Source organism: Phyllobates terribilis, unplaced genomic scaffold, assembly GCF_046119375.1.
Source record: "Phyllobates terribilis strain yellow unplaced genomic scaffold, ASM4611937v1 Scaffold_49__1_contigs__length_9717188, whole genome shotgun sequence".
NCBI lineage: Eukaryota > Metazoa > Chordata > Amphibia > Anura > Dendrobatidae > Phyllobates > Phyllobates terribilis.
Window position 1 is genome coordinate 5,462,595 of NW_027362809.1, and position 24,340 is coordinate 5,486,934.

The window sequence follows — 24,340 nt, forward strand, 5'->3', positions numbered from 1 at the left end:
GTACAATTTTCATAGTCATGAAAATACAGAAAAATCTTTAAATGAGAAGGTGTGTCCAAACTTTTGGTCTGTACTGTATATGATAGATAATAGATAGATAAATGATAAATAGATAACAGATAGATGATAGATAATAGATAGATATATGGTTAGATGATAGATAAATGGATAGATGATACGAGGGTCAGTCAATAAGTAATGCCTCCTATTTTTTTTCTCCTTAAATAAGGTAGTTATGTTAAATATTCGAATTTGGCACAGTTCCTCAAACCTTCTTCTTCAATCCACAGCAATTGCAACTTCCTGCACCAACAGGTGGCAGAACTGTATCCGTTTGCAAAATGGCTGACATCGATGTTCGTATTAGACAACGTTCTGTGATTGAATTCTTGCATGCAGAAGGTGAAACGCCCATTCAAATTCATGAGAGACTGAAAAATGTGTACAGTGATGCAACAGTGGATGTCAGTACTGTTAGACGATGGGTTCGTCGCTGTAACACAGCTGAAGGGCCATCACCGTTGGCTGACAAAATGCGGAGTGGCAGGCCAATAACCACAGTGACTCCAAGCAACATTCAGCGAGTCGATGACATCATTCGTGGTGACCGCCGGGTGACTGCAGATGAATTGTGTGGCATTATCTGCCTCAGTAAAGGCAGTGTGATGAAAATTATTGGACAACTGGGATACAGAAAAGTTTGTGCACGGTGGGTCCCAAGAATGCTTTTTACCATGCTGGAATACATGCCCTTGTTAAACCAAGACTGTGGAAGTGGATGCAGATTATATTGAAAAGTGACAAATTGATCGTTAATGTTGTGGTTTTCAACCTATGTAATTGCATTTGAAATTCTTGCCAATTAAAAGGAGAAAAAAAATAGGAGGCATTACTTATTGACTGACCCTCGTAGATAGAAAATAGATAGACGATAGATAATAGATATATAATATATAGATAATAGATAATAAATATATGATATAGTTGATAGAGAGATAATAGATCGATGATAGGTAATAGATAGATGATAGGTAATAGATGATAAATAGATGATAAGTAATAGATAGATGATAAATAGATATAGATAATAGCTGATAGGTAATAGATGATAAATAAATAGATGATAGATAGATAATAGACAAAATGATAAATAGATGATAGATTATAGATAGATATATGGATAGATATATGATAGATAATAGATGATAAATAGATAGATGATAGATAAATAATAGATTGTTAATTGATAGATAATAGATAAATGATTAGTAGATAATAGATAGATGATAGATAGATGATAGATAGATAATAGATGATTGATAGATAATAGATGATAGATAGATAATAGATAGATGATAGATAGATAATAGATAGATAATAGATGATAGATAGATAATAGATAGATAATAGATGATAGATAATAGGTAGATAGATAATAGATAGATGATAGATAGATGATAGATAATAGATAGATGATAGATAATAGATGATAGATAGATAGATAATAGATAAGGTACTCCGGTCTCTTACTCATGGACTGGTGACACCTAAGATGTCTGACAGCAGCTCGCTGGTGACATCATTATTTCTCTTCGTTAGCCATTAAAGACATCAGACCTCCAGGATCATCTTGTTTCCCACTGAGAACAATCTGTAATTATCTGCAAACTGGGGGCATACAGACCCCACCCATAATCCAGCAAAGCAGAGTCCTGCACCCACTGAGGCCCCTGATCATGTGACCCCTGACTCCTCCCCTCCTGTGACCTCATCACAGGTCCTGTGCGCACAGAACAGCCATATAAGTGGTGAAGGCTCTGCAGGTGGAGGTATGTGGAGACCCCCATTACTCTCTATCGGGATATTCCTCTCCCTTCTATATCGCCTCCATACTCTGCAGCGCTGTACACACATTATTATCACTGTTGATCTTGAGGAAGCAAGAGGAGAAGGAGGAGGATATGGCTGATGGACACTCCGGGACTCTGGACAGCAGAGAGGTGACGTCTGGACCAGAGAGGCAGATCTGGGTGTCATCAGCGTACAGATGGTGCTGGAAGCCATGGGGATTTATGAGCTGTCCCAAGCAAAGGGTATAGATGGAGAAGAGTAGGGGTCCTAGGACAGAGCCTTGTGGGTCTCCATCAGAGAGGGGGTGGGATGAGGAGGTAGTGTGGGAGATGCTGAATGTGCGGCTGGAAAGGTATGAGGAGATCCAGGATGGGGCGAGGTCTTTTGACACCAAAGGAAGAGAGGATCTGTAGTAGGAAGCAGTGGTCAACTGTGTCAAAGGCAGAGGACAGACTAGAAGGAGGAGTATGGAGAATTGTCTGTTAGCTTTGGCTGTAAGTCATTAGTAATTTTGGTCAGGGCAGTTTCAGTGGAATGATGGGGGCTGAAGCCGGATTGTAGGTTGTCGAAGAGCAAGTTAGATGAGAGATGGGAAGAAAGTTTAGTGTGTACATGTTGCTGAAGGAGTTTGGAAGCGAATGGTAGCAGCGATAGTTTGACATAGCGGGCGGGTCGAGGGATGGTTTTTTGAGGACAGTTGTGATTGTGGCATGTTTGAAAGCAGAAAGGAAGGTACCAGAATATTGATAGGTAGAAGAGGTGGGTTAGGGCCGGGATAAGTGGGGTAGTGAGGTTGGGGAGGAGGTGGGATGGGGTCGAGTGCACAAGTGGTGAGGTGTGATTTCTAGAGGAGGCGAGTAAGCTCTCCTTCAGTGATGTTGGAGAGGGAGGTAATAGGAAAAGGGAATTGGTCTGGTACACAAACAGGTTGTGGTGGTGGGAAAATAAAGACTTGCCTTAATTGGTAGATCTTTTTTTTGAAGCGTGTGGCAAAGTCCTAAGCATGATGTGGCCATCTCATCATTATTCCTGTCTGTCCTCAGGCTAAGGCTCATTATAACTTTGAACATCACAATGTGCCCTGGACTAACAGCAGATAGGAGTATCATAGAAGAGGATTCCCCTTTCAGTGTTCTGTACACAGTCTATGAGCCTGTGTAACAAATACTACAATCAGCATTACTCACCTTCCCCTGCTCCAGTGCCGGCTCTCTGCTGCTGCTCGGGTCTTCTTTATAGGCTGCAGTGGTGATGTCATGTCTTTAGCGTGTGTGACAACTGCAGCCAGTCACTGAGCTCAACAGTTCATACTGAATAAATTGGCATCAGTTCTGAGATCAGTGGTTGACTGCAGCGGTCTAATGCTCTACAGGTGTGATGTCACCTGGGCTGAAAATTTAGTATCTAACAATTTTTTCGTGTCGCCATTTTCTGAGACCTGTAACTATTTTCATTCTTCCATCGATGGTCCGGTTTCAATGATTATTTCTTGTTTTCTTTGTTTTTGCTGATACAATTTTGGAGGAAATATGACATTTTAATAGCTTTTTATTACATTTTTATGTGGAATTGAAGTGATCAAAAAACATTATTCCTAGTGTTTCAATTTATACCACATGGGAAAAAATATTTCAAAATGTTATTAATTCAGGCAGTTACGTGCATGGCAATACCGAATAATTTTTTCAATGTATTACATTTTGCTATTTACTTTGGGGGGAGGGGAATGATATAAACATTTATTGTTTGTGTGTTTTTTAATATTTTGTCTTTTTCATATATATATTTTTCATTACTCTCCTTAGTTGTCCTGCCCATTTGTCCCCACTTCCACATAGTGCTATAACCATCTATAGTGCCCTACAAAGTAATAGCCCCCCTCTCATTGCCATATGCAGTAATGATCCTCATCTTTGTTACCCCCATAGTTTTAGTGCCCCACAGCCCACACCACTAATAGGGTTCTTCTCCTCTTTTTCTGTTATCTACAGGATATGTTTGTAATCATTTATTTTTTGTAACACCTGAGCATGCACTGCACCCTGCTAGTTGCCACCATGCCAGTGTTTCTTTTTGTATTACCATAAGAAAAACAGTGCACCCCTAATACACATTAACATAACTGAGAGATTTAAACTTGCTTATAACATATCATAATCACAATGGAGACAAGTGTCAGATTATTGCCCAACTATTTTCACTTTTTGGCTTTGTCAGGGGTGAGATGTGTAATCCACGATCTATGGATTGAGGGATGATTCCTGAACATTGCACCCATAGATTATAGCAGGTGAGAATAAAAAATAGTTTTCTTGATCACTTTGAAACATACACTGTGCGCGCAATTATTAGGCCAGTGAATATTTTGACCATATGATCATTTTTATGCAAATTTTACAAATGCAAGCTATATAAACATTTGTTATTGGATGAAGTACTGTATTTTTCAGACTATAAGACGCACCTTTTTTCCTCCAAAATTTTGGAGATAAGTCGGAGGTGCGTCTTAAAGTCCGATATACATAAATACTGTAGCTGTGAGGGAAGTGACAGTGACAGTGGCGAAGTAGTGGGGCACAGGAGGCAGCAGCCGCCTGCTGCAGCCTACACTGTGCCCGCTACTAAAGAAAATGAATATTCACTGCTCCCCACACCCAGTGAATATCCCATGGGTGTGGTGAATATTAATGGACTTTGATAGCGGGCATGTTGACAGCCGAGCACAGCAGGAGCCGTGCTACGGCTACAGCGTGCGCGCTATTAGGGAGAATGAAGGTCACTGCTCCCCACGCACGCAGTCCCAGCGTGGGGAGCAGTGACTATTCCGGCACAGAGCGGAACACAGCGCTGGAGGAGAGAGGAGGTGAGTATGATTGTTTATTTTTTTCTGTGCGGCGTGATGGAGATCAGGGGGTGCCAAGCATACCAGGATGAGGGGGCCATACATACAGGGATGAAGGGGGCCATGCATGCAAGGATAAAGGGGGCCATGCATACAGGGATGAGGCATAAGGGGGGCCATGCATACAGGGATGAGGCATGAGCGGGGCCATACATACAGAGATGAAGAGGTCCATACATACAGGGATGAAGGCGGCCATACACACAGGGATGAAGAGTGCCATACATACCAGGAAGAGGAATGAAGGTACCATACATACGAAGAAGAGGGATGAAGGTGCCATACATGCCAGGATGGGTGTGAGGGGGGCCATACATACCAGAATGAAGGGTGCCATACATACCAGGAAGAGGGAAGAGGGGGCCATGCATATCAGGATGGGGATGAGGGCCACATATAACAGGGAAAAGGGGGCCATATATACCAGGATGGGGCATATTAACAGAATTGGGGGACAATACCCCTATAACAGTGTCAGCAGTAGACCCCCTCCCCCTTAACAGGGCATCATGACCACATTTTTGGCTTAAATTTTTTTTTCTATTTTCCTTTTCTAAAACCTAGGTGCATCTTATGGTCCGGTGCGTTTTACAGTCCGAAAAATAAAGTAGATCAGGTGATGTGTATTTGTGTAATGAGGGGTGTGTGGCCTATGGATATTGACACCCTTTATCAGGGGGGGGGGGGGGGTTGTTAGACAGCTTCTTGTTCTCAGACAAAATGGGCCAAAAAGAGTTTTAACTGACTCTAAAAAGTCAAAAATGGTTAAAAGTCTTACAGAGGGATGCAGCACTCCTTAAATTGCTCAGATATTGGGGAGTGACCACGGAAGCTTCAAAAGTCTACAGGGTTGAAAAAAAAATATACAGCATAACATTAACTGCAAAAGATTTCAGAAGACTCAAACGTGAAGCGACCAGGAAGATATTATCCTCCAGTACTGTCGTATTCCAGAATTGCAGCCTCCCTGGAGGCCCAGAAGAACTAGGTGTTCAGTGCTCAGAGACAAGACCGAGGCTGAATATCAATCACCACCAACAAGACACAAGTGCATGCAAACATCAAGACTTAACCAAAAGAAAGCTGAAGACAGATTTTTTTAAAAAGGTTTTATGGACTGATGAGAGTGACTCTCGACGGAGCAGATGGATGGCTCGTGGCTGAATCATTAATGGGCACAGACCTAGACTTCAACTCAGACGCCAGCGAGATGGAGTTGGGGAATGCTATGGGCTGGTATTACTACAGATGAGCTAGTTGGACTTTTTTTTAATTGAATGTGGACTCAAAATCAAATCCCAAACCTACTGCCAGTTTTTAGATGATGCTTTCTTTAAACAGAGGTACAGAAAAAATCTGCATCTTTAAAAAAAGAAACAACAGGATTGTTCTGCGGGAGAATGCTCAATCGCAGCATCGAAGTCTTCACTGCTCAGTACCTGGAAAGGCCTTAATGAAAGATTAATGACATGACTTTTTCCTCACTGGATCTAAACCTTCCTGAGAACTTTTGAGCTTTTCTTAAACTCGAGATTTATGGTGAAGGAGAACAGTCCCCTCTCTGAGAAGTGTTTGCCTGGTGCTACCCACAAAGATGATCGTCAACAGATTAAGAAACTAATGGACTCCATGGATGGATGGCTTATCACTGGTATTGAGAAGAAGGGTGGCTATATTGGTCACTGATAAATTTTTATTAAATGTCAGAAATGTATTTTTGGACATTGAGTTGTTTGGGTCTTATTCTCAATATACCAGATGAAAATAAACAATTAAGATGGAAAATTTACATTTTTCATATAGTTGCATAATAATTCTGGACACAGAGATATTCTCCTAAGATAACACCTCACTTTTACTTTCTTAAATATTCAGGTTTATTACCCTTTGGATTGACCAACAGCACTGGAGATGTTAAATAATAAAAGTAATCATCAAAAATACAAATTGCCTAATAATTGTGCACACAGTGTAGAGTAGGTGGTGGAGATAGAAGACCTCTTCTTTCTAGAACTTATTGTGGAGTGGTGAGATGTATACAAATAAACCATTAACATATTTTATTGGCTGTACAAAGACTGTTGCATTCTTTATATTGTTATATTACTGAATTATTTTATAACTTCCATAATCCCAACTGATAGCACATCGGTATCTCTGTGTGACCTCAAGATGTATGAAGTGCTCTACCACATTATTGCCTTATACCGGCATCACAATGCTATTAATTTTTTTATTACACAAAATTTTATATATTTTACACCAACTCGTCTTCAATCCACTCAGATTCCCACAATATGAGATACTAATAATTTATCTATATAATTTTCCTATAGAAGAATGGATAGAGACAGAAAGAAGATGGCGGAGAGGATATTACACCTCACCCTAGAGATCCTCTTCCGGCTTACTGGAGAGGTGAGAGATTCTGATGACGTCACATTACATCATTCTTATCTATGGGAATAACAGATGGACAGAACTGGAGAGGTGAGGACTCTGGAAATGTCTGGAGTGAGATTTATTAATGTGTCTCTCCATAACCAGGATTACACAGTAGTGAAGAAGACCTCTAGTGAGCGCTGTCAGGACCCTGTGTCTGAGGAATGGGGAAAACCCCTGAGCCCAATCACAGGACCTCCATCTCACCCCCTGATACACAAGAACATCAATGACCAGAAGATCCTAGAACTCACCTACAAGATGATTGAGCTGCTGACTGGAGAGGTGACACTGCTGGGAATGCTGGGACATTATACAGTAACGCTATGGAGGGATTGGGGGGATGACGGTATCATTGTATGTGTCAGGTTCCTATAAGGTGTCAGGATGTCGCTGTCTATTTATCCATGGAGGAGTGGGAGTATTTAGAAGGACACAAAGATCTGTACAGGAACATCATGATGGAGGTTCCCCAGCCCCTCACATCACCAGGTAATAGACAGGACTAAATACACACGGCCTATAATTATCTGTATGTAAAGAATGAATTCAGTCTCTGTATGTGTTTCCTCCAGATCTATCCAGTAAGAGGACAACACCAGAGAGATGTCCCCGTCCTCTTCTTCCACAGGATTGTAAACAAGAAGATCCCAATGTTCCTCAGGATCATCAGGTAGATGGAGATAAGATGTCAAGAGATCTCCCCTATGATGTGTAGACATTTGTGAAGGTCTTGTGTTCAGTCTTGTTTTATCCACCAGTATTATATGTTTTATACTTGTGCACTGAGGACGGTGGAGATGACAGACTTTGTGAGGCAGTGACTGGGATCGTATACGAGGGACGTTATATATCCCCCAGAATGTGTACAGAGACCTATTAAACCCGTTGGTGTGCATTGCAGTCACAGACACCGCTGTAATGAACACGCCCGGGCTGAGCGGCGTGTGATTCCACTGGACCGTGCCAGAGAGTGAATGCCTGGAGGGGCGTAACTAGGTATTCACCCGATCCGACCAGGGTCGCACGACGGCATACGACGCCAGTGCACCAAGGAGGAACCGAGCAGAGGGACCAGGTGCTACTCCAGGACAGACCCCGGACACGGCTGTTGACCCACACAGGGGAATACAGGAACAGACTGGTTAGGCTGGCACACAGACTGGTGGGAATAGGCAGGCACGACTGGTATGCAGGCAGGCGGGTATGCAGGCAGGGGGGTACAGGCAAGCACGGCTAGAGTGCAGACAGGAAGGCACTAGCAGGTAGGAACACAGGCGGGATAGGACCCAGTACACACTGGGACTCTGGAACAGAACCACAGATGTGGCGGACAAACACAGCAGAGTGAGGCCGCCCAGAGAGGTGAGCGAGAGCAGGGCAGGATGAGACCGCCCGGAGCGGTGAGCGAGAGCAGAGCAGGACGAGACCGCCCGGAGCGGTGAGCGAGAGCAGAGCAGGACGAGACCGCCCGGAGCGGTGAGCGAGAGCAGAGCAGGACGAGACCGCCCGGAGCGGTGAGCGAGAGCAGAGCAGGACGAGACCGCCCGGAGCGGTGAGCAAGAGCAGAGCAGGACGAGACCGCCCGGAGCGGTGAGCGAGAGCAGAGCAGGACGAGACCGCCTGGAGCGGTGAGCAAGAGCAGAGCAGGACGAGACCGCCTGGAGCGGTGAGCAAGAGCAGAGCAGGACGAGGCCGACTGGAGCGGTGAGCAAGAGCAGAGCAGGACGAGACCGCCTGGAGCGGTGAGCAAGAGCAGAGCAGGACGACACCGTCTGGAGCGGTGAGCAAGAGCAGAGCAGGACGAGACCGCCTGGAGCGGTGAGCAAGAGCAGAGCAGGACGAGACCGCCAGGAGCGGTGAGCAAGAGCAGGGCAGGACGAGACCGCCAGAAGCGGTGAGCAAGAGCAGAGCAGGACGAGGCCGCCTGGAGCGGTGAGCAAGAGCAGAGCAGGACGAGACCGCCAGGAGCGGTGAGCAAGAGCAGAGCGGAGCAAGGCTGCCGGAGCAGCGAGCAAAAGGGTCAGAGCGGAGCAAGGCTGCCGGAGCAGTGAACAAAAGGGTCAGAGCGGAGCAAGGCTGCCGAGCAGTGAGCAAGGCAGAGCAGGCTAGAACCGCCAGAGCGGTGAGCAAGGCAGAGCAGGGGGGACAGGGCTCAGTACACACGGAACAGACAGGAAGGGAAAGGCAGAGCCAGATACCCACAGGGTACTTGCAGTGAAGTAGCGAGTGGTCCACAAACTCACAAACGGGAGTACAGAGACAACAAGCAGGAGTTAGGTACGAGTTCAGACTCTGCAGAAAAAGGAAAGGAACGGACATACAGAAAAAACAGGTAAAAGATAGGAGAGAGTTCAGACTGGAACTGAGTGTACGGAGGAGACCGACACTGCAGCGGGATACAGGAGCGGGTCTGGGAATACGGCCCCCAGAGAGGCAGAACGAACAGGCAAGGAGCGTGTTCAGACAGGACAGACAAGATACAGGAGCGGGTCTAGGTAATCGGCCCCTAGAAGGCGGGAGGAACAGGCTAGGAGCGTGTTCAGACAGGCCTGGAAATACAGCCTCCAGGATAGGCAGACAAGAGAACACAGAACGGGACCTGGCACCTTCAGAGTGAAAGCACACACTGAATGAAACACAATGCTCAGGCAGGGATTGATTGGGGCAGCTGGGTTAAATACCAGGTGACAGACAGCAATAGGCTGAGGACGCACAAGGGGTGTGACCCACAGCAGGTACAAAAAGCAGGAAGTGATCGGGCGCCGCCCTGAAGCAGCAGAAACAGACACAAACAGACAGCATGGAGGGAAGCCAGAGAGACATTCTGGACTGGAGATTAAGTGCACGCTCTTGCACAGTGGGAGATGGACCACTATGCAAGGACGCCGCCAGGTATGTTACAGTACCCCCCCCCTTATGCCCCCTCTTCTTCAGGCCGGCCAGAATCTTCCGCAGGGAATTCGAGGGCCAATCCTTCACTTCAAGGAGATCACTTCCACTGTCCACAGGAAAAACTGGTCTCATCTGGTTAGCTAGGATGCTACCTCCTATCCAGCCATCCTCAGCAACAGACAAAACGGGTGGAGTACCAGGAACAGCACACAAGGAAGTCTCTCTCCACATATTTTCAGGTGGCACCCCAGAGGGTACAGGAGACAACTGGAAGTCCTCCACCGGGTTGGAGGGGAGCAGAGACTTGGGGGTAATCTCTGCTTCGAGGTACATCTTGTCAAACTCACAGGAAGAAATAGACGGGTTATCAGGTACAGGATGAGGAAAAGTCACTGTCTCTTTGTTATCTGGTGGTACCCCGGAGGATTCAGGAAACAACTGGAGGTCCTCCGCCGGGTCAGAAGAGTGCAGAGGCTCGGAGAAAGCATCTGCTTCAGAGTACACTAGGTCGGACTCACTGGACGAAGCAGGCGAGGTATCGGGTACCGAGTATTGGAAAGTCTCTGTCCATTCACCACCAGGTGGCACCCCGAAGGGTTCTGGAGACAACTGGAGGTCCTCCGCCTGGTCAGAGGGGTGTAGAGACTCATGGGTAACCTCTGCTTCAGAGTACACTAGGTCGGACTCACTGGACGAAGCAAGCGAGGTATCAGATCCAGGATATAGGAAAGTCTCTGTCCATTCACCACCAGGTGGCACCCCGAAGGGTTCTGGAGACAACTGGAGGTCCTCCGCCCGGTCGGAGAGGTGTAGAGACTCGGGAGTAACCTCTGCTTCGGAGTACACTAGGTTGGACTCACTGGACGAAGCGAGCGAGGTATCAGGTACAGAGTATAGGAGAGTCTGTGTCCTTTCGCTACCAGGTAGCACCCCGAAGGGTTCTGGAGACAACTGGAGGTCCTCCGCCTGGTTGGAGGGGTGTAGAGACTCGGGAGTAACCTGTGCTTCGGAGTACACTAGGTTGGACTCACTGGACGAAGCGAGCGAGGTATCAGGTACAGAGTATAGGAGAGTCTCTGTCCTTTCGCTACCAGGTAGCACCCCGAAGGGTTCTGGAGACAACTGGAGGTCCTCCGCCTGGTCGGAGGGGTGTAGAGACTCGGGGGTAACTACCACTTTGGGGTACCCATTGTCAGGCTCACAAGACGGAGCGGACAAAGTATCGAGTACCGGGTGTAGAGAAGTCTCTCTCCATTTGTCATCGAGTGGTATCCCGGAGGATTCAGGAGGCAACAGGGGGTCCTCCGCCAAGTAGTAGAGGTGCACAGACTCGGAGGTAATCACAGCTTCGGAGCATCCTTGGACATGCACACTGGTTAAAGTGGGTGAAGCATCTGATGCCGGGTGCAGGAAGTTCTCCTGTGTGGAGTCTGGATGGGCAGTAGTCTCTTCGGGCAGGAGAACTGGAGCACTACCCACGCACATTACCCGTTGGGGCTTCTCCGGGATACAGGGAGATGAAGCTTCAGTAGGGACCTCAAGGTTGGGGTCAGAAGGTCTCAGGGAGGACAGACCCTGGCGTGACGGCTTGTCTCTACGTCTAGCACTTCTGGACTGCCTCTTGAGGTTGTGAGAAGTATTCCAGAGAGCGTAGTCATCCTGTGTGGATTCTGGGTGGGCAGTAGTTTCTTCGGGCAGGAGGACTAGTGCGCTACCCACACACATTACCCGTCGGGGCTGCTCCGGGATATTGGGAAGCGAAGCTTCAGCAGGGGCTTCAGGGTTAGGGTCCTCGAAGACCATACGAAAGGCCACCAGGAAGGCCTGCAGGTCAAGGACGACAGGATCCCATGCTTCCCATAGGGGGGTGACCCATTTCAAGGCATCACCCGCTAGGTAGTCAATCATAAAGGCCACTTTAGCCCAATCGGAAGGAAAATAGAGAGGGTAGGCCTTGAAGTGTAGCATGCATTGCTCCACAAATGCATGACTTTGTTTTGGATCCCCAAAGTACCGTGGCGGATCCGCAGGAACGAGTGCAGAAAGATCCATCTGGACGGGTGCGTACTTCGCCTGGAACTCAGCTAAAGAAAAAAAAAATTTTATTTATTTTTAATGCACGTATTCACTGGAAAACGTCTCAGAGAGCGAAGGCCGTGGGGCTCAACGGGAACCATGGCCTGAGCATGCTGTAATGCACACGCCCGGGCTGAGCGGCGTGTGCGTGTGATTCCACTGGACCGTGCCGGAGAGTGAATGCCTGGAGGGGCGTAACTAGGTATTCACCCGATCCGACCAGGGTCGCACGACGGCATACGACGCCAGTGCACCAAGGAGGAACCGAGCAGAGGGACCAGGTGCTACTCCAGGACAGACCCCGGATACGGCTGTTGACACACACAGGGGAATACAGGAACAGACTGGTTAGGCTGGCACACAGACTGGTGGGAATAGGCAGGCACGACTGGTATGCAGGCAGGCGGGTATGCAGGCAGGGGGGTACAGGCAAGCACGGCTAGAGTGCAGACAGGAAGGCACTAGCAGGTAGGAACACAGGCGGGATAGGACCCAGTACACACTGGGACTCTGGAACAGAACCACAGATGTGGCGGACGAACACAGCAGAGTGAGGCCGCCCAGAGAGGTGAGCGAGAGCAGGGCAGGACGAGACCGCCCGGAGCGGTGAGCGAGAGCAGAGCAGGACGAGACCGCCCGGAGCGGTGAGCGAGAGCAGAGCAGGACGAGACCGCCCGGAGCGGTGAGCGAGAGCAGAGCAGGACGAGACCGCCCGGAGCGGTGAGCGAGAGCAGAGCAGGACGAGACCGCCCGGAGCGGTGAGCGAGAGCAGAGCAGGACGAGACCGCCTGGAGCGGTGGGCGAGAGCAGAGCAGGACGAGACCGCCCGGAGCGGTGAGCGAGAGCAGAGCAGGACGAGACCGCCTGGAGCGGTGAGCAAGAGCAGAGCAGGACGAGACCGCCTGGAGCGGTGAGCAAGAGCAGAGCAGGACGAGGCCACCTGGAGCGGTGAGCAAGAGCAAAACAGGACGAGACCGCCTGGAGCGGTGAGCAAGAGCAGAGCAGGACGAGACCGCCTGGAGCGGTGAGCAAGAGCAGAGCAGGACGAGACCGCCTGGAGCGGTGAGCAAGAGCAGAGCAGGACGAGACCGCCTGGAGCGGTGAGCAAGAGCAGAGCAGGACGAGACCGCCTGGAGCGGTGAGCAAGAGCAGAGCAGGACGAGACCGCCTGAAGCGGGGAGCAAGAGCAGAGCAGGACGAGACCGCCAGAAGCGGTGAGCAAGAGCAGAGCAGGACGAGGCCGCCTGGAGCGGTGAGCAAGAGCAGAGCAGGACGAGACCGCCAGGAGCGGTGAGCAAGAGCAGAGCGGAGCAAGGCTGCTGGAGCAGCGAGCAAAAGGGTCAGAGCGGAGCAAGGCTGCCGGAGCAGTGAGCAAAAGGGTCAGAGCGGAGCAAGGCTGCCGAGCAGTGAGCAAGGCAGAGCAGGCTAGAACCGCCAGAGCGGTGAACAAGGCAGAGCAGGGGGGACAGGGCTCAGTACACACGGAACAGACAGGAAGGGAAAGGCAGAGCCAGATACCCACAGGGTACTTGCAGTGAAGTAGCGAGTGGACCACAAACTCACAAACGGGAGTACAGAGACAACAAGCAGGAGTTAGGTACGAGTTCAGACTCTGCAGAAAAAGGAAAGGAACGGACATACAGAAAAAAACAGGTAAAAGATAGAAGAGAGTTCAGACTGGAACTGAGTGTACGGAGGAGACCGACACTGCAGCGGGATACAGGAGCGGGTCTGGGAATACGGCCCCCAGAGAGGCAGAACGAACAGGCAAGGAGCGTGTTCAGACAGGACAGACAAGATACAGGAGCGGGTCTAGGTAATCGGCCCCTAGAAGGCGGGAGGAACAGGCTAGGAGCGTGTTCAGACAGGACAGACAAGATACAGGAGCGGGTCTAGGTAATCGGCCCCTAGAAGGCGGGAGGAACAGGCTAGGAGCGTGTTCAGACAGGCCTGGAAATACAGCCTCCAGGATAGGCAGACAAGAGAACACAGAACGGGACCTGGCACCTTCAGAGTGAAAGCACACACTGAATGAAACACAATGCTCAGGCAGGGATTGATTGGGGCAGCTGGGTTAAATACCAGGTGACAGACAGCAATAGGCTAAGGACGCACAAGGGGTGTGACCCACAGCAGGTACAAAAAGCAGGAAGTGATCGGGCGCCGCCCTTAAGCAGCAGAAACAGACACAAACAGACAGCATGGAGGGAAGCCAGAGAGACATTCTGGACTGGAGATCAAGTGCGCGCTCTTGCACAGTGGGAGATGGACCACTATGCAAGGACGCCGCCAGGTATGTTACAACCGCTATGGCTGCAATGCAGGAATGAAGGTGAGCATTGACCTGGTCAGGCTATCTCTCTAAGGCAGATTAAGTAAAACACGGCAGGGCCTTCATTTCTTGGAGGTGGCTACAGGAAGGCAGTGGGGCTGCCTCCTCCCTCCAACCCAGGTTTTCCAGTGGCTCTTGCCACAGGTCCTTTAAAACCCCTGCATTAAGGATTAGTGTTGTTCAGTGTTGGGACCTTCTAGGAGCATAGCAGGAAAGCTCGGAGGACCTGTGAGTAGCTGAACCCACGCCTGGGAAGGCTCTGCACCCGTCAGGCTCTGAGCGGCTCGGCCCCCAGCAACCATTGTTATGGACTTGCGTTAACCCTGCTGCGTACTGGAGTACTTTTCTGTTTACCCGTGAGTCTGCTGAATAAAAGCTGCTTATGTTGGACTTACTTGGGTCACTGCCTCAGTTACTGCACCGCCGCCCTACAACTTAGAGATGATCATAGATGTGACTTCTCCATCTGTCTGTGACTTTTACAATATTTATTTCAGGGTGAAGACTTGACCAATATTAATACTATACAGACATATGTGAGGGGTGATGAGCAGTGTAAAGAGGAGATTCATACATATGACTACCCAGGTGAGTAGTAACCACTAAATGCAGAGAAGTCACATTGGATGAATCTACCTTCTCTCCCTTCTGTGCTGCTGAATGTGCTCATATGGTCCCTACATGACCAGGTCCAGTCTTTCTGGCCAAAGTTCACTTTTATGATCGACAAAATTAAATGTGCAGTGAGGGACAAGTGTGAATTTCTGTACAATAACAACAGAGTTTCCCTTTAATAGACAAACTACGGCCCACATAATTTTATAGTTAGCCAGGGAGGTCGGTCAAAGACCAACAACAACTAGCCCAACACACAACAATTGCATACTCAAAAAGGTATGAAAGGAAGGAGAAAATATGAGTATCGTGGCATAAAAAAATAATTTTTATAAAATAATCTTAAAATACATGATTCAATAAATCCAATATATATAATTAACATGGCGTGCAATAGATCGAAACACCATGCCACCGTGCGGTGCAAAGGGAGCTCAATGTTATATTCCAAAAAGCATGAGATGGTAGTAAGGGAGATAAGTAAGTACATAATTCATATCATTATAGGCACATTACATTCAAGGTTCCCATGTGAACCAAAGAGAATGTCAAATTTAAAAGTACATGTGTCCTTAAACTCACCAAATCACTAAGCTCCAAAGCAGATGCTGGGTGTCACAGAGGGGTGTGCGGAGGTGATAGCACGCCTCAACGCGCATTTTGCCCATTAGAAATGAGGCTTTTTCAAGAGGCAGATTTTTTCAAAATTAAAGAAAAAAAAAATGGTGACGATATGGCGACCAGTGTTGAGCGCAAGTGCTCGCTGCTTGAGTTTGCATCGGGTGCTCGTGTATGCACTGAGTATCGTGGGTGTCAAGTGACATGCTCAAGTCCCTGCCCCATATGCTTCGCGGCCAAAAAAACGTTGCTGGGATCGCCTGCAATGCACGAGCAATTCCCGCATGTTTTTTTTTGGGTGTCTAACAACCATGAAACATGCGGGGCAGAGACTCGACCATGTCACTCGAGCACCCGTGATACATGGTGCATAACTGAGTACCCGATGCAAACTCAAGTAGCGAGCACTTGCGCTCAAGACTAATGACAACTTATTCAATATGATGACCTAATGTTATCAAATTTTGTCGTACCTCTGGGTTCAAAATGTACACTATACCCCTTGATAAAATCATTGAGGGGTATAGTTTCCAAAATGGAGTCAATTGTGGGTGTTTCCACTATTTAGGCACATCAGGGGCTCCCGAAATGTGACATGGCGTCCGCTCTTGATTCCAGCCAATTTTGTGTTCAAAAAGTCACACAGTGGCCCTTCCCTTCTGAACCCTGACGTGGGCCCAAACAGTGTATTTTCCCCACATATGGGGTATTGGCGTACTGAGGAGAAATTGCACAACAGTTTTTAGGTTCCATTTTCTCCTCTTATCCTTGTGAAACTAAAAAATTTGGGGCTAAAAGATAATTTTCGTGGAAAAAGTTAGATTTTTTTATTTTCACGGCTTCATGTTCTAAACTTCTGTGAAGCACCCAGGGGTTAAGGGTGCTCACCATAAATCTAGATAAGTTCCTTGAGGGGTCTGGTTTCCAAAATGGTGTCACTTGTGGGGGGTTTCCACTTTTTAGGCACACTAGGGGCTCTCCAAACACAACATGGCGTCCACTAATTATTCAAGCAAATTTTACATTCAAAAAGTCAAATGGCGCTCCTTCCCTTCCGAACCCTGCCCTTCGCCCAATCAGTGGTTTTCCCCCTCATATGGGGTATCAGCTTACTCAGGAGAGATTGCACAACAAGTTGCATGGTGCAATTTCTCCTGTTACCCTTATGAAAATGCAAAACTGGGGTCTGAAAAACATTTTTGTGGGAAAAATGTGAAAATTTTATTTTCACTGCTCCATGTTATAAACTTCTGTGAAGCACCTGGGGGTTCAAGGTGCTCACCATACATGTAGATAAGTTCCTTGAGGGGTCTGGTTTCCAAAATGGTGTCACTTGTGGGGGGTTTCCACTTTTTAGGCACATTAGGGGCTCTCAAAACGCAACATGGCGTCCGCTGTTTGTGCCGAAACAGTGTTTTTTCCCCACTTATGGGGTGTCTACGTGCTCAGGGGAAATTGCACAACAAATTTTGGGGTCTATTTTTTCCTGTTACCCCTGCAAAAATAAAAAAATTGGGGTCTAAAGTAACATTTTTGTGAAAAAAGTTAAATGTTCATTTTTTTCTTCCCAAAGATTCCAAAAAATCCTGTGACGCACGTGAAGGGTTAATAAAGTTCTTGAATGTGGTTTTGAGCACCTTGAGGGGTGCAGTTTTAAGAATGGTGTCACTTTTGGGTATTTTCTGTCATAAAGACCCCTCAAAGTGACTTCAAATGTGATGTGGTCCCTAAAAAAATGGTTTTGCAAATTTTGTTGTAAAAATGAGAAATCGCTGGTCAACTTTTAACCCTTATAGCTCCCTAATAAAAAAAATTTTGGTTCCAAAATTAAGCTGATGTAAAGTAGATATGTGGGAAATGTTATTTATTAACTATTTTGTGTGATTTATCTCTCTGATTTAAGGGCAGAAAAATTCAAATTTTGAAAATTGCGAAATTTTCAAAATTTTCGCCAAATTTACGATTTTTTTCACAAATAAACGCAAATGATATTGAAGAAATGTTACCACTATCATGAAGTACAATATGTCATGAAAAACAGTCTCAGAATCAGCAGGATCCGTTGAAGCGTTCCAGAGGTATTTCCTCATAAAGTGACAGTGGTCAGATTTGTAAAAATTGGCCTGGTCATTAACGTGCAGACCACCCACGGGGGTAAAGAGGTTAAGGTTATTTAATAAAAATAAAAATTTTATGCCACGATACTCATATTTTCTCCTTCCTTACAGAGTTTCCCTTTATCCTGACTTTTCAATTTCTTTTAAAACCAACTAACTTCAAACAGGATTGTGATAAACTATACAGAAAATATTACACCTGTGCCATGATATATCTCTAAGCTGTGCGTGGCTGATGGCTGTAATATACATTTATTCCCGCCTGCAGGAGATGTGTTGGCTCGAGCCCTGGTTTCATGGATTCACTCCATGTCATAAATTCTATTATGTTTTTAAGCCTAAGGAATTCAGATTACTGCACAATCTGTCCTGAAATGGGACAACTAATACTTTACTCTTCTGGTCAGGACTCATAGTAGCTCCAATGGTCCACGATAAATGACTGCAACTCCGGTTTAGTGTTGGAGGTCTCCCCTCATACATATGTTGTTGTTGGGGATGTAACATAGCTTTTATTCCATCTTTTTTTACAGGTTCATTTTGTATGATACCTTTATTGTGGTGGGATTGGCCTGACTCACTTATGTGTCTATGTAACTCTCTGGTTGTCTTTAAAAGGTCTCCATTACATCTTCCCAATGCCCGAGGTCTAAATTTAAGACACACTCATCTCTGCACTATTATAAAAAGTTCTCTTTCAATGTCTAATATTTCTTCTTGAAACGCATTTGACAGAAAATATTGTCCCTTATGACAGTTTAGATTGCCAAGAGCCACCGAGCCCCATACTCTAATTACCCCAGAGAGGTTTCACCACTAGTTACTCACTACTTACTGATGGAGACTGTTGAGTTTGATCATTTCAGTAGATGTTTTATTGTCTATAGTTAGTTTTTGACTATAGTAGTTAGTTCTCAAAATACTCTGATTTAACCACTTCCCACAGCCAGCGGCATTTTTAAATCTGATGTGTGTCACTTTATGTGGTGATATCTTTGGAATTCTTCACAAAGGATAATAGGAAACAAATGGACCTTACAAATTATTTTCCAACTTCTCTTGAATCCGACAATTCCCTATATACGGTTGAACACTACTGTCTGGGCACATTTACTCCATTTTCCAGATCCCAGGATTATCTTGCTCATCATCATTTAACCCCTCTACATGGATCTGGACTTACACAGAGACCCCTAGGCTTGGGCCACGGTGTTACTTGCTGTTCTGTGGTGTGAGATGGGAAGAAGAATAGTCAGGTAGCCGGGTCAGAACCTGGAGGGCAGAGAAAATACAAAATCAGAAGACACAAGAGTAGTCAGTAAACGGGCCGAGGTCACAACAGAAACAATTACACAAGCCGGGAGCTGAGCACAGAGGACTGAACCAGAGGAGAACAAAGCTGTATCTGGCAGCTTTCGGCAATGTGCTTCCAGCTTTAGTAGGGTGCGGTGCTTTCCAATTGGCTGAAGCAAGGAGAAGATTACTTCAGCTGGACAGCACACACCCATACTGCTAGACGTGATGGTACTACTGGTCCCAGGCACCCTAATCTTACTGGCTGCACAGAGCCTGCACCGCCCAGAGCTTCTGGTTCTGACGTCTCCTCCATCCCCAGCGCCTCCTGCAGGATGAATAAGGCGGCTCCTGTTGAGAGAAGCAAACGTTGCAGGAACAGATCCCAGAGGAGATGGGACCCACCATTTATAGAAGCCCTAATATGACAAAATGTCAGAAAACCAGGGCAATAGAAATCCCCATAAAGTGACTTACTATTGCTAATTATAACCCTCAGTGAATTAATCTATAGGAGTAGTGACTATTTTGACTCCACAGGCACTTTCCAGAAATTAGCACACAATGGATGTTGGTGCTTAAAAATTGCACATTGCCCATTTTTTTACCCAACGCATAGTGCCCAGACTGTGCTCCAGGAGACACACACCGTAAATTAAGTGGGTTCTTCTCACTATAGTAATGCCAAATGCATGGAGGCTAAATGTGGTTTGGGCGCACAGCAAGGCTCAGAAGCGAGGGGGAGATCTGACTTCAGGAAAGCGGATATTGCTGGATTGGTTTATAGAAGCCATGCTGATTATCAAGAGCCTTTGAGCCACTAATAATGTGGAAACCTCTGTTTTTCCACTGACAGATGATGGCTCTGAGTGGGGGCTTCTTTTTGTGGGATGAGTAGAAGATTTTATTTGTATCATTTTTGTCTACATAACATTGTTTGATGGCTTCTTATTCCGTATTTTTGAGGCAGAATGAACAAACAGTTGAACACCACGCTCTACTGGTTCATCCTATGAGGTTTTCTATTAGACTCTGAACTGTCATTCGGTCAATAACTTGCCATTTCTACAGACATTTTAAGTACAATTAACACAAGAATCCCATAGAAAAATAAATAAAGATTGCATACCACTTCTAAATCAATCTAAACAAACACATCCCTGGGCTACATGCTAATCCAGGGAAATGAAGAGATATATGCTCAAGTTTAAAAATCTATTTTATTAGACACTAATCTAAAAAATAGAGGAATATTTTAAATATTTTTAATCCTCTATTTTTTAGATTTGTGTCTCATAAAATAGATTTTTAAACTTGAGCATAAATCTCTTCATTTCCCTGGATTAGCATGTAGCCCAGGGATGTGTTTGTTTAGACATTTTAAGTAGAAATGTTCAAAAATATACATTTCATTGACATTTTATTCAAAATTAATAATTGTGTTTTTTTTTCTTGGCAGATGATTGTACCAGGAGATCAGAGGGACTGGAGATTTTTAAATTTGACGATCTTGAGATCCCACAGGATACAATTGAAGTGAATACCATTACTCCAGATATACCATCATCCCTCCACAGCAAACATCAATCATCTGATTCTATGAAACAGATCCTGTCTGCTGATTCATTACCAACTACTAAGGAAAATCAAAATGAAATAAGCATTAAAAAACGAACTGCTCCTAAAGCAAAGAAATCATTTTCACGTTCAGAAAATGGTAATAGTTTTACTCTCGAAAAGTCTATTCTTAAACATCAAAAAATACACACAGCGGACAATAGATTTTTTTGTTCCAAATGTGGAAAATGTTTTAACCAGAAATCAGTTTTTGTTAATCACCAGAGAACCCACTCAGGGGAGAAGCCTTTTTCATGTTCAGAATGTGGGAAATGTTTTAACCGGAAAGCGCATCTTCATAACCACCAGAGAACCCACACAGGGGAGAAGCCCTTTTCCTGTTCAGAATGTGGGAAATGTTTTAACCAGAAATCAGTTTTTGTTAATCACCAGAGAACCCACACAGAGGAGAAGCCTTTTTCATGTTCAGAATGTTCGAAATGTTTTAACCAGAAAGTGCATCTTGGTATCCATCAGAGAACTCACACAGGGGAGAAGCCTTTTTCATGTTCAGAATGTGGAAAATGTTTTAACCGGAAAGCGCATCTTCATAACCACCAGAGAACCCACACAGGGGAGAAGCCCTTTTCCTGTTCAGAATGTGGGAAATGTTTTAACCACAAATCAGTTTTTGTTAACCACCTGAGAACCCACACAGGGGAGAAGCCTTTTTCATGTTCAGAATGTGAGAAATGTTTTAACCGGAAAGCGCATCTTGATAGCCACCAGAGAACCCACACAGGGGAGAAACCTTTTTCCTGTTCAGAATGTGGGAAATGTTTTAACCAGAAATCAGCTTTGGTTAAGCACCACAAAACCCACACAGGGAAGAAGCCTTTTTCATGTTCAGAATGTGGGAAATGTTTTAACCAGAAAGCGTTTCTAAGTAACCACCAGAGAACCCACATAGGGGAGAAGCCTTTTTCATGTTCAGAATGTGGGAAATGTTTTAACCGGAAAGCGCATCTTGATAGCCACCAGAGAACCCACACAGGGGAGAAGCCCTTTTCCTGTTCAGAATGTGGGAAATGTTTTAATCGTAAAATGATTCTTGATCGTCACAAGAGAATTCACACAGGGGAGAAGCCTTTTTCTTGTTCAGAATGTGGGAAATGTTTTAATCGTAAAATGATTCTTAATAGTCACAAGAGAATTCACACAGGGGAGAAGCCTTTTTCTTGTTCAGAATGTGGGAAATGTTTTAATCGTAAAATGATTCTTGATATTCACAAGAGAACCCACACAGGGGAGAAACCCTTTTCCTGTTCAGAATGTGGGAAATGTTTTAACCAGAAATCAGGCTTGATTAAGCACCAGAGAACCCACACAGGGGAGAAGCCCTTTTCCTGTTCAGAATGTGGGAAATGTTTTAATCGTAAAATGATTCTTGATCGTCACAAGAGAACCCACACAGGGGAGAAGCCCTTTTCCTGTTCAGAATGTGGGAAATGTTTTAACCAAAAATCAGTTTTGATTAAGCACCAGAGAACTCACACAGGGGAGAAGCCTTTTTCCTATTCTATTTTTTTTTAATCCAATAAATTTTTATTGAGATTTTTTTCATTATTTTTTTTACAAAACAAGAAACCAGTACATACAATAATAAAATAACATACCATAGGGATGACATACATACATCTCTCCTGTATATCCTTTCAGCTTGCCCGTCTGATAACTTGCAGTTACTATATCTTACAATTAACATTTCACATTTTTGAAAAATCTTATCTAACCATAATATTGTAATAAACATTATAATCCTATACACATATAGGTGTGCTATATCACCCATACCACTTGTTAAGGAATTCCAATACACATTGCAATGAAACATTAGACCTCGCCAATCCCATAAGTCATTGTCTCTCCAACAATAACCCCCTTGATGGCATTCCAGGTGTATCCAACCATAAGCCCCATATTTTCTCTAATGTATTAATTGAATTTCGTTTTTTATATACTCCTTTTTCTAATCTGATAATATTATTTATCCTATTTTTGAGTTCACTAATTTCTGGAGGTGAGGGGTTAATCCATTTGGATGCAATATGTTTCCTAGCTTGAAATAAAATATGTGAAATCCCTATTGAAATTGGGTCAAATTCCATATCATCCTCTAATATACCTGATAGGCATTTTTGGGGTCTGGTTGAATATCTATTTTATATACCCTCTTTATAATAGACAGAACTCCTTTCCAGTATTTACCTATCTCCCGGCATTCCCATAGCGGATGTAATAGGCCCGCAGCATCCATTTTACATCTTGGACATTCAGCGGCAGTCCGGTATCCTATGTTACATAGGAATCTAGACGTCTTATATTTCCTATGATTATTATTAATATGATCTGGGAAAATCTCTGAGCCTCATGTAAAGATAATTGGGGTACCAGTTCTAATACCGCTCTCCATTGATCCTCAGAAATTGGACCTTTATCTCCATCCATTTTTGTCTAGCTGGAGAAGGAAATTTTGTTAAATAATTATCAAGAAGGACTCAGTAAATATCAGAAATACGACCCTTAGGATTTCCCTTCTCTAATACCAACTTAACAAAAGTATTATTTTCTACCCAAAAGGGCGTCCATCTTGATTGTGCATTAAATGAATGCCGAAACTGTAGATATTTATAGAATTGTTTATTTGTCACCCCAAATCCCCCCTTTAATTGATCAAAGGACTTAAGTATCCCTTCAGATAATATGTTTTATATCGTATATATTCCTTTATCCACCCAATTCCGGAATCCCTCTAATTTATAGAACTCTGCATATTTATTATTAAACCATATAGGTGTAGATTCATTGCAGTCTCCTATTTCCATTATATCTTTACCCCTATCCCAGACCTTGTAGAGTAGAGCAAGTGTAGGGTATAGTGATTTCTTGTGTGCGAGGTCATTCAGTTGCACTATATGAATAGGAATATTCCACGGTGTCCTGAGGTAATTAACCCCTTAATACTATTTGGGTTTGCAGCGCTTTGCCACCCACCCAAATGTTGCAATTGCGCTGTCATATAATACAATGGGGAAAAAAGTATTTACCGTATTTTTCGGAATATAAGACACACCGGACCATAAGACGCACCCCAAATTTTGGGGTGGAAAATAGAAAAATATTTTTTTTTATAAGATGGGGGTCCATCTTATAGTCTGAATAGGTACGGCATTTTACCTGGGGGGCAGTGGAGTGAGGGTCACAGGAGGCAGGGTCCCTCAGGAAGTCGGAGGCTGCTGCAGAAGAGGTCAGATGCTGTGGAGCCTGTGCCTGGCTGAGGCCCTTAGCCTGGCTGGTTCCTGTGCTTAAGCCTCTGGCTGGGACTGAGGCCGTGGCCTCCGGCTGGGACTGAGGCAGGGGCCTCTGGATGAGGCTGGGGTCTCGAGCTGGGGCCAGTACCGGATTGCGGTCGGTGCAGGCTGCAAAGCAGTGCGGCCTGCACAGGTTGCCGGTGTGCGCGGCCATCTTCCTAGAGCTGTGATCTACAGGAAAATGGCCGCTGGAACTACCGGTCCACGCATGCGCCGGCTCGGGCGGCCTTTTTCCTGTAGATCACAGCTCTAGGAAGATGGCTGCGCACAC

General features: G+C 45.5%; 1 protein-coding gene across 3 annotated transcripts; it reads left to right on the forward strand.

Moving 5' to 3' along the window:
* The first annotated feature begins 1,747 nt into the window (after positions 1-1,747).
* On the forward strand, positions 1,748-22,712 carry LOC141191627 (uncharacterized). Of its 3 annotated transcripts, XM_073661563.1 has the most exons (9): positions 1,748-1,829; positions 4,069-4,141; positions 5,318-5,369; positions 7,090-7,171; positions 7,301-7,480; positions 7,564-7,687; positions 7,771-7,868; positions 14,996-15,086; positions 20,601-22,712. In XM_073661563.1, the coding sequence occupies exons 4-9, from the start codon at positions 7,094-7,096 to the stop codon at positions 22,289-22,291; spliced, it is 2,262 nt and encodes a 753-aa protein (XP_073517664.1). In that variant the 5' UTR covers positions 1,748-1,829; positions 4,069-4,141; positions 5,318-5,369; positions 7,090-7,093; the 3' UTR covers positions 22,292-22,712. The 3 variants fall into 3 exon arrangements, with proteins under 3 accessions (XP_073517664.1, XP_073517663.1, XP_073517661.1); XM_073661562.1 differs by lacking the exon at positions 5,318-5,369; XM_073661560.1 differs by lacking the exons at positions 4,069-4,141; positions 5,318-5,369 and having other exon boundaries at positions 1,756-1,829.
* The last annotated feature ends 1,628 nt before the right edge of the window (positions 22,713-24,340 follow it).